This window comes from Musa acuminata, chromosome BXJ1-9 (genome assembly GCF_036884655.1).
Source record: "Musa acuminata AAA Group cultivar baxijiao chromosome BXJ1-9, Cavendish_Baxijiao_AAA, whole genome shotgun sequence".
NCBI classification, from domain to species: domain Eukaryota; kingdom Viridiplantae; phylum Streptophyta; class Magnoliopsida; order Zingiberales; family Musaceae; genus Musa; species Musa acuminata.
Window position 1 is genome coordinate 6,153,563 of NC_088335.1, and position 10,888 is coordinate 6,164,450.

Below are 10,888 nucleotides of genomic sequence, written 5' to 3' on the forward strand. Positions count from 1 at the left end.
GCACTTCGACGCTAACTTTTCTCAGTGTCATGTCTTCAACGTTGGACTGGTTAGCATTAGGTAAACTTTGACACCAACTGAGAAGACTTCTGTTCACTTTCCATCCACTTCCCCACTCTACTGTCACACACCAAGTGGATGTAGTACATGCATGATAATGACTAAATACATAGGACATGAAGATTCTTCTATTGGATAGGTAGCATATCCATAATGTCTACAAATTGATTCAACTTCATCTTTGTCCACTGGGAAGAGAGGGCTACATGTTGCTGAGTCTTCCTTCTCTCTTGCAAGTTTATTCTCCTGCACTGAATTAGGTTGGCTGCATCATTACTTGGAGAAAACTCTGCAATCCTCTCCTGATTGATGGTGGTATTTACAACATGGAGAGTGATGGTCTTTGCTCTGACCTAATGACTGGTTCTGGAACTGTTTGTGTTCTATATTTTCTTTAGGATTGCATTTCTTGCTACAACAGCTGTTATTTCCTTTTCCATTTTGTTCTTCTATATTGGACCTTAAGAGGCCTTCCCATTTGATTTTGGTGTTGTATTTGAACTCTTAAGGCTAGACTGTTAATTCTGATAATAGTAATAGAATTTTCTTGGTTTGGTATCAAAATCATTGAGTTGAGCTGATACTACCAACTCCAGGTGAGATGAGTTGTGCAAAAACCCTATGGCAAGAATTTGGAGCTCCAATTCCATCAAGTCAAAATCATTAATGGTGATTCAAATTGGCAGCTCTGTTTGATATGATCTGTGATGCTTGGAAAGACTACAAAAAAAAAAAAAAAAAGTTATTTTGTAATATTTGAGATATGTATTAAAAGAAGGAAAGATAAGCAGTTTAAATGAGATTTTTTGTTACAAAATAAATTCAATAAAGTAGGATATTATAAGCATGGTGTATTTCATGAATCTGTGATGGTATAGCCATCAATGGTGCTTAATTCACATATGTATAATTCTGCTACAATCTATCCTAATGAATGAAATCCTTTATGCAAATTATAATTGTGATAATATAGTATTCTACAATTATAATATATGTGGAGACAGAAATAAGAAACAAAACAAGATGGAATCACTTAATTCTTTATATAAATATATTTTTTGCTTAATTTTTCATTTAATTTAGCTAATTTATGAAGTATCAAATCAGCTGTATGCGCTATGTTTTTTTTTTTTTTGGGAAAAAATATATTGCTTAAAAAAATCTAATGCACCCAATGCTTTGTTCATCAGAGCACAAAACAAAGGATAAATCATCATACAATTTAGCTTCATATTTTTTTTGAAGGATATATTAAAGGGATAAATATAAAAATTATTTATTTTATTTCAAAGGTGTATATATGTGGACAAAATAGTGGTGGCAACAGAGCATTGGTTTGCATTACTACCCCCAGTCAATGAGATCAAACATCATAGGTTGATATGAGCTGCTAATGTATCGAGTTGATGTCATGACCACTTCAATATGACACCTTAATTGAACTGTTGTGAGTGGATGAGTCTCTCCAAATGCCAGGATCAGATTGTGGTGTTGGATACCAACTTGTCAATCTTGAGGTAAATCTATGTCATGAGATTACAGTCCATGAGAAGGTTGATTTCCACGCACGGGAAGCTTCCTTGTTGTTTGCGCAGCCAAAGTAGATTTGGATTTGAAGCCTCGAGCAAAGGAGTTGTTGTTTGCGAAGATGGCGCTATCAGAGTGTTAGAACTGCAAGAAATCCTGCAGCTTTGCGCAAGGAAACAGTTAACCAGGGAGGGGAAGTGTTGTCATGGTTTAGCTGTTCAAGCTGGTCTGCTTGCGGATACTCTCACGTGTAACATCTTGATCAACTTCTACTCCAAATGTGGTCGTGTCGACTTTGCTCGTCGCCTGTTCGATGGAATGCCTGAACGGAGCTTGGTCACATGGAACACCATGATTGCCACGCATACTCAACATGGGGAAGACATGGAGGCTCTGCATCTTTTCTTGCAGATGCGTCGAGAAGGGTCTTTGCTCAGTGAATTCACGTTGTCAAGCGTGCTTTGTGCCTGTGCTGCCAGATGTGCTGTCACGGAAAGCCAGCAGTTGCACGCTTTGGCCCTCAAAACTGCTGCTGATTCCAATGTGTTTGTTGGGACTGCAGTGCTCGACGTGTATGCGAAGTGCAAGATGATTCGTGATGCGCGGCTGGTGTTTGACGCGATGCCAGAAAAATCGTCGGTGTCATGGAGTTCTATGGTCGCAGGCTACGTGCAAAATGATCTTTACGAGGAGGCGGTTTGGTTCTTCCATCATGCTCACAAGATGGGAGTGGAATTGACGCAGTTCACACTTTCTGCTGCTCTCAGTGCATGTGCTAGCATAGCAGCAAGCACAGAAGGAAAGCAGCTGCATTCAGTGGCGATAAGAGCTGGTTTCGCTGCCAACCTATTTGTAGCTACCTCGCTGATCGATGTCTACTCAAAGTGCGGATGCATAAGGGAAGCTTACTTGGTCTTCCGTAACGTGGAAGACGAGAACATCGTCTTATGGAATGCGATGATCACAGGCTTCTCCAAACACGCTCGACCACACGAAGCCATGATGCTGTTTGAGAAAATGCGGCAGAGAGGGCTACAGCCCAATGAGGTCAGCTACGTATCTGTGCTGTCCGCATGCAGTCATGTGGGTTTGGTCGAAGAGGGTCGTGGATATTTTGACCTGCTGTCGAGAGATGCTGCCGTTCGACCAAATGTCCTTCACTATTCTTGCATGGTCGATGTTCTTGGCCGGGCTGGGAGGATCGATGAAGCTTGGGAATTGATCAGGAGTATGCCATTCGGGGCCAGTGCCTCCATGTGGGGATCTATGCTTAATTCCTGCCGTGTCCATGGCAATGTCGAACTGGCGAAAATTGCAGCTCAGCATCTGTTTGAGCTCGAACCTGATAACGCAGGAAACCATGTTTTGCTGTCGAACATATATGCTGCAAGCAAACAATGGGGAGAGGTTGCTGTGGCTCGGAAGTTTTTGAAGGATAGTGGCACAAGAAAGGAGATAGGAAAGAGTTGGATTGATGTGAGAGGAAAAGTTCACAGCTTTGTCGTCGGAGAGAACAAGCATCCAAGAATCAGTGAGATTTATGCTAAGTTGGAGGATCTTAGGAGGGAGATGAACAGGTTAGCTTACAAGGTTGAGGTACATTACGACCTTCATGATGTAGGGGAAGGGCAAAAGGAGGAGCTACTAAGACACCACAGTGAGAGATTGGCACTTGCTTTTGGTCTTATTGAGTTGCCCAGCGGGACACCGATCAGGATATTTAAGAACCTAAGAGTGTGTGGGGACTGCCATTCGTTTATGAAAACGGCTTCGATGATCACTGACAGGGAAATCATTGCTAGAGATACAAATCGATTTCACCACTTTAGCAGAGGACATTGCTCCTGTGGGGATTTCTGGTAACAAAATGGTTCGATTTCATGGTTTATGGTTTGTTGATCAGTTCATCAAAGGTCCTAATTTTGGACTTCAAATGATGAGTTGCATGCATATTGGGAATGGTCTGTTTATGAAGCTCTAGAAAGTGGAACAGTAGGTCCAATCATCTCTCGGTCGATGACATCTTCACCTCCTTGACGCTCTTGCCGTACGAGGAGTACACCGCCTGCCGCTTCGCTACCTCAAACTGCGAGATCCCGTCTGCAAAGGCGAAGGATCGCGGTGGTAGAAGAGTCACTTTTTTTTTGGACTACAGGATTTTTTAATTCATTGATTTGGATCGTGATAAATGGTATCAGAATAAATTTAAAATGGAGTAGAGATGATCGAAGAGACATCATGTGCATTATACTATGATCATTTTGAGTTTTATGTGAATCTTGACGATGATATGAACTCTTTAAGCGGAGGAGATAGTAAAATTGGTGAACTGCCTGACAAAAGAAAGATGACAGTGACACAGGTTCACAATCCTCCTGCAAAACCTCTAAGCCTTGCAAACCAATTCACCTCTCTAAGTTTCTCCCTCTCAACATAATGCCTATATATATAAACTTCACCAGGATCCACCACAGAGCCATTTGACTAATCTGAAAGGAGAGATTATAGGGAAGCAGCATCATTCGCTATTGAAGCATCAGGAATCAGTCAGAGAACTGCAACTAGTGGAGCTACTTTGCTTTCTTGAAGAGATAAGACGGTCTCAAAGGCACCAACTAAGGCCCTCACCTTGCTCTTCCTAGACTCAACAAGCTTACTTGCAGTTTCCGCGATCACGTTATTGAACAGACCTTGGGTGTCTTTCTTATCATCAACATTTTGATGTCTCAGAGCAACATTAATAGCATTTGAGAGAGCAGTCCTTGGCCCTGCACCATCAGATTTCATCCTGTTTTTAGAGCCCTTTGTTTCTATTTCTTTAGGCTTCTGGTTGCCACCGACTGTTTTAACCTGCCTGAGTCTGAGTTTAATTGGAGCACTGTTATCAGACCGCAAGTCAACCACCTTCCTTCTGCTGAAATTTAACTTGCCAGATGTCTCAGTTTTATCTTCTGAGTTAGCACCAGAAATTCTTCCCGGTTTAATCTTCATTTCACTTTTAGGAACATCTCTGTAACTTCTCTGAGATACCCCTATGTGAATAGCAGTTTCACTGGCTCTAATCGGTTGAGTTCCAGATTCCTCATGCCCTCCTTGACTGTTTGGATGTAATCTGTGTTTCCTGAGTTTTTGCCTCAGGGTTCTGAGATCAACATGCTCCAGATTAGGCTCAGAGGCATGGACAGTTTTCTCCTTGACACCAAAATTTCCAGCTTTCGCTTGATTGCTCGCTGTGAAAGAAGGGATTAACTTCCTGTATTTCCTCAGCTTCATGCTTGATACCCTGGTGAATTGACGCTTGGTGGATGGAGCTGACAGTGGTTTTGCTACCTTGATTATCTTCTCCTGATTCCTTCGGCCAGATATCTCTGTTGAAGAAACGAATGGAGGTGAAGATTTTACTATCTTCTTCAGCTTTAAAGGCATCGCAGGCTCAGAAGATGCGTCGATTGTCTTAGAAGGGGATGAAGTTGCTTTCTTGATTGCTATAGATGTAACAGATGCAGTAGTGCTCTTGACACGCGATGGGCGTTCTTGCTCAGGCTCCAACTTGACTGATCTTGTTGTTTTCCTTAATACAGAACTGTTCTTGACAAGTTTTGGTCCACCAGATATGTCACTTTTCCCTTGCTTTATGCCTTTATGCCTATCAGAGACTCCAGCAACCTCATTACCACTGTTCAGCTTGTTCAGTTCTCTCTTTGTTTTGATACCTGTGCTCAAACTCTTCACCTGGAACTGTTCCTTGGAGAATCCTACTTGAGTACTTGGTGTTTTGATAGTAGATATAGGGCTTATATAAACTGGAGTCTTTAGCTTCGTGTTAAATGCTTCTTTAGATGCTCTTTCTGCCCCACTAACAGGTCTGTGTTTAGTAGATGATTTGCTCTTAGGATTCATCAATTTCAAGCTTGATGGTCCTTCTTCACATGATTCCGGAAGAGTTTTCATCTTGATATCTATCAGCTTATTAGGTGATTCCTCTGCTCCATCAGCTTTTTGATAGTCAGCAGAAACAATGTTATCTTTGATGGGAGATGCAGTCAACAACTCTATGCTTGTTTGCTCCACTGATAATCCATCTGATGGATTTGATGCTTTATAATTGGTAGAAACATCATCTTCCTGAATAGTTGACGAAATCATGAACTTTATGCTAACAGGTTCCTCAGGTGATTCTCCTGCCTGTGTAATGGGTGCATGTTCTTCAATGGCAGAATCATTTTGCATTGTTGTTCTATCAAGTCCCATGGTTACAGATTCACAAAGTAATTTTCTGGAAAGGTTGCTCGATTTGTCCTCATCGGTTGAAATGTCCATAGATTCCTCTGATGATTTTCCATCTTGATCTACAGCTGACTGCTCGAGAAATGCATTATTTGCTTGATCATATGGTGCAGCATTAAACTTCATGCCTGAGGATTCATGAACAGATCTTGCTGCTATATCGGTAAGCGAATTAGAAGTCCGAATTATCTTCTCAGGTGGAAGATCCATCTGCTTACTGAATCTAGTCTTATCAGTGAATTCATCTGTCGTACGAATTGCCCTTGGCTTAAGTTCTGATTTCTTATTTCTGTGTACTACCATGAAATTTGATTGATTGCATTCTCCATCAGGCATCTGGTTATGGGCCAAAAACCTTGCGAAAAAGTGATGCCTACTCTTGGCTTCATAATCATGCTTAATTCCATATTTACAGATATCATGGCACGAACCTATAGAAGGTTCTAAGTAACGAGAAAGAATCTTCTCATCACTGTTTGGAAGAGATAGTGGAATACTGGTGTTTCTTTTTACTGCTGCACTTATCCTTGGTGAACTTTTAGGCTTCACTTCCTCAAGGGATTCTGAGACAATAACTCTGTCTTCACTCATTTGAGTAAGAAATATAATGTGACTAGTATCTTGACTTCTGCAACATAAAAAGCAGGAAGGTAAGCACAAAATAAGCTTATAAACCAGAAACCAAATTAAAAGACATACCTAACAAAGGCCTATAATGGCTAGATGAGTTACAGTATCAGTTTTTACCTACTTGATAAGACTGTTGATAAAAATCAATGTCTTTTTTCTCTTATTTAGAGGTAACACAGTAATTGCAATACTTCATTTGAGTAAATGAATTATGATACCAGTAGATCTGAGAAAAAGGAATTATGTTAACAAGATTAATGTGCTTACAATTTTGTTGATACTGCATGAGTTGTTGGTATAAAAAAAGTAAAATAAATTGTGGAAGAGATAAATTTCATATATTATTAGAACTAGAACAAATTAATACATCAGATGATATAACTCAAATGGAGACCTATATTTTTTTTGAACTTAAGGTTGTTAATTGGTTCTTATTCCAGTAATTTCATGTTGTCATTAAATAACATACCAACAGCATAGCAAGCTAGCTAAAAGAAAAACTCCATCCTTTGTTACCATAGAATCAGGAAGCAGAAGGGGCAACAACCTTATTCAAACACAAAAAAGAAAACATGAGATATCTGTTAGATTCTATGATAGAGCATGTCATAGAAGCATAATACCATTGTTCCAAGATGATCAGACTATTACTGCTTTCACATAAGTCGATCGTATATATAAATACGTATATGAGGTTAAAACAATTTCCCAACGATGTAATTGGATCGTCTTTTAATTTGTTTTTGATAGTTTGGTATCATGCTATTCATTGTTTGGTAATAGCAGAATAACAAACAATCAAAAATAAATTAAAAAGCGATCCAATTGTACCATTGGGAAATTGTTTTCACCTCATATATGTATTCCTATGCATATTTGATCGACATGAAAGCAATTATTTGGTTCCACAAATCTTCTAACGATTTCAAGAACCAAACCTCACGCAAATCCTTTCACCATAAAAAAACAAGAAATAACAACGTAAACCTACAGAATCACAAAATTTCTTGCATAGAAATTAGAAACGCCCATTTAGCACAAATCCTTTGACATTATATCGCCCTAGCCGAGAGCTCTGATACGTGCGAATCCACGGACACAAGAAAGAGAAACAGCAGCAAATGGAACAGAGGACATGGAACCAAGCAAGCAATTCCCTCAGGATCAATAGGATCAAGAAATAAGCCGAGCAGGAACAATGGAATAGTCAAGAAGTGCGAAGCAAAGGCGAGCCTTTCCAATCGTCCGACGAATTGGTAGAGCGTCAAGATCGCAGCTTACGGGGATTCCCGGCCACCAGAGCGACGAGAAGGAGATCCGATCTCCCCTTTACGCGAACTTGCGGAGAACGACGACCTCCGGCGATTTCTGGTGCTCCGTCTATCGCGCAGAGAGAGAGAGAGAGAGAGAGGGAGCCGAAAGGGGCTCGCCTGCACCAACCCCAGCTGGAGGTCGCACCAGTGACGAGGAGTATTTATTGGCACGGCGTGCTAATTAGGGACAAATAGAACCATCAAGAGCGCCCAGAACAAACGGTCGTGGCAAATCGTTAATATGGTTGTTCTTCTATTTCTTTATTTATAAGCGAATTCACAGATAAAGCTCTTATTTTTTATGAATTTTTTTGGTGGAGCATCTGAAAAATTTTACTTTTATCTTCGTACCCAAGTCACATGAAAATATAATTTTACTTTTAACTTCATTAGACTTATTACTATTCTTGCATCATTGTCTTACATCACCTTTGTCCTGTCGTTTAATCCATTGCATATAGCTAAGAAAAGAAAAGTATAAGGATTGTCATTTACAAGCCAGGGTCCAAGGATTCCTTTCACCCTTGTTACTCAGTATCCTCTTTTATTATCGACCGTAGGCGAGAAATGAGATGGGCAAACCATATGTCATAATCATTAGCTACAAGTAAGAAAAGAGATGAGATAGCCCATGCACTCTCATCCTCAATCATAAGTGAGAAAAGAATGACAATGATAAGTCTAATAGGGCAAAGAGGGGTGATCGACGAGGCATGAAGGGTTGGGTTGATGACGATGATTGATATGGATAGAATGATCATTCTAAAAAGAAAATATTTAATTTTTTTTTAAAATTGTGCTATCTTGAAAATTCTTAAAATTAATTATTTTTTTTTCAAAAATTCACCCTTATTATTATTGTTTTTGTTATTATTGTTGAATATTATCTAAGAATCCCTTTATATTTTTTCCTCCTTTTGGGCTCAAATTAGACCGAGGATGATGTTTTTAGAGTTCAAAATCAAACATGTTTAGGTCCGACCAACTATGATCTTGACAACAATGTTATTTTAGAGTTCAAAATCAACGTATTGTAATATCGTAGAACTAGTGAAGTATGAGCTCAAGCTTAAATTCTTATTTGAAATAAATCAACACCGTTTTACATAATTATTTATGAGTCTAAAACATAAAATAAAAAATAACTCTACATACATATCAGCTATTTATTTATTAATAAACGGACTTTACTAACCTATAAATATAATTTGTTGCCGAGGTTCTAGAATAACTTCTACCCAACCTATAAATATAACTAGTCTTTGACGAGTTAGAACATCAAATAACCATACTGGGGTAGTAGCTCCCTCATAATTGCTTTGGAAACTAACAAGTTTAAATACTTAATGGAGAAACTAAAGGTAGCAAAGCAAATGATCACTGCAAAAGCAACTTAATCAATTATTTCCATTCTAATCCTAGTTAATTTGGGCCACTAAATATCAATACAAAATGCTTGATTTCAACCATTTGATCTCAATCTAGTCATACAATTTGGACTCCGTGTATATATATATACAAGCTTCAATTCATGGAGACAAGGAGAGACATCGATCGACAGAATTGAGTGTGGAGAAGGTCCCCTCTTATTAAAGATTTCCATATGGTATTACTAAGGCTTCGATAGTACTGATCCGACAGTCTACTTATGACAGTGATATAACGATGAGCTGCAGTGTTAGCTGGAGACTCTATCATCTGTAGCATTGATCGACTTGAATGATTCATTTGGTTGTGCAGGGACGAAAAGATGATTTGAAGATTCAATGCTAGCTTCGAATCAGCGTGGAGCGACAGGAGGTTTTGTCCCCAGGCTTCTCAACCTTGCATTTGGAAGGGTGGACTCAGATGCTTGGCAGCTGAAGGTCCACACTTTTGTTCTTGTCCTGCCAATAATTCAACCTCGCGTGTCCTCTTGCTGAGAAGAATGTGAAGCATGGAAGAGCTCAATTGAGACTGAGCACCCAAAGTGGAGATCAGAGCCAACTAAGTAGGAGTTTCTCACTATAAATATCATATTATATGTATTTCCATCTTGTAAAGATAAATATTGTGTCAAGAAGTATGACTAATCTACTGTAGTAATGCGAAGAGAAGGATATATTATTACTATTATTAACATATTACTTTGTCATTTTATCCTTAGCTTTAAACTGAGACCAAACAACTTTTGTCAGAGCGATAGACGATAATTCTTTCATGTAATCGAATCTACCCGACTTGTTTAAATTGGATTTTACTACGTTGATTTGGGTAACTACGTAATTATATTAGTTTAGATTCAAATAAGATAAAATTTATGAGTCCTGTAGTCCCGAAAATCTAGTAATCTTGAAAGAAGAAATATTTTATTCTTAGTAGAGACATATACATGCATTGCATTCCACTCTAGAGTATATATATATATATATATATATATATTGTGTGTGCGTGTGTGTGGGAATGACACACGCATGCATGTGAATGGCACGTGAAGGGAAGGACGTGAGGCCGTCACGGTAGAAGGGCTTGGTGTTAAGCAACTGCAGCGTCCGGGAAGTCGTTTGTCTTGGTCTCCCCGAAAACTTATCCGGCCTACATGGCACTCTTTACGCGGAGAGAAATGTGGGGCCCTTAGGTGAAGATGATGTGGGCCTCACGTAGTTGGGAGAGTTCTAGGGATGAGTATTTTGTGCGTACGTACCCGTCGGAGTATGGAGAAGTAGTACTACTCTTTGGGGCCGTTCGCACTGTGGCGTATGAGAATCACGTCCTCTTCGGGACAACCGGTCTTTGGATGCATGCGTGTTAAGTTCAAGGATTCGCTCTTCCGCGTCGAACAGAGATCCGCTGTTACGGGCGATGGCTGCCTCCCAGCACGGTCTTGCCGCATTGAACGATGAGTGAACTGTGGCGTTTGATCTGTGTCCTGTCTGAACGAAAAACAGCAGAGCCACATTTCGGCTCACCTGAATCGGGCCAACCACGGTTCCGGATTTTTCCTGTTGCAAGGGACGTGGATCCCGTCACTTTGAAATCAGGGGTCCACTCGCACGTACTGTGATGATAGGTTGCGAATATGAGCCATGTCT

General features: G+C 39.8%; 2 protein-coding genes across 2 annotated transcripts; one reads left to right on the forward strand and one right to left on the reverse strand.

The window, feature by feature from the left end:
- The first annotated feature begins 1,401 nt into the window (after positions 1–1,401).
- LOC103997363 (pentatricopeptide repeat-containing protein At5g04780, mitochondrial) lies at positions 1,402–3,821 on the forward strand. Its single transcript, XM_009418550.3, has one exon. It carries the CDS (start codon positions 1,591–1,593, stop codon positions 3,448–3,450), a length of 1,860 nt encoding a protein of 619 aa, XP_009416825.2. The 5' UTR covers positions 1,402–1,590; the 3' UTR covers positions 3,451–3,821.
- Positions 3,822–3,900: 79 nt separating this feature from the next.
- On the reverse strand, positions 3,901–7,964 carry LOC135582635 (uncharacterized). Its single transcript, XM_065082414.1, has 2 exons — positions 7,786–7,964; positions 3,901–6,502 (listed from the first exon to the last, which is right to left on the reverse strand). The coding sequence occupies exon 2, from the start codon at positions 6,463–6,465 to the stop codon at positions 4,135–4,137; it is 2,331 nt and encodes a 776-aa protein (XP_064938486.1). The 5' UTR covers positions 6,466–6,502; positions 7,786–7,964; the 3' UTR covers positions 3,901–4,134.
- Positions 7,965–10,888: the final 2,924 nt, after the last annotated feature.

Excerpts from the sequence above, each read along its gene's own strand:
- LOC135582635 (XM_065082414.1), bottom strand. The coding sequence starts at position 6,465 with ATGAGTGAAGACAGAGTTATTGTCTCAGAATCCCTTGAGGAAGTGAAG.
- LOC103997363 (XM_009418550.3), top strand. The coding sequence starts at position 1,591 with ATGAGATTACAGTCCATGAGAAGGTTGATTTCCACGCACGGGAAGCTT.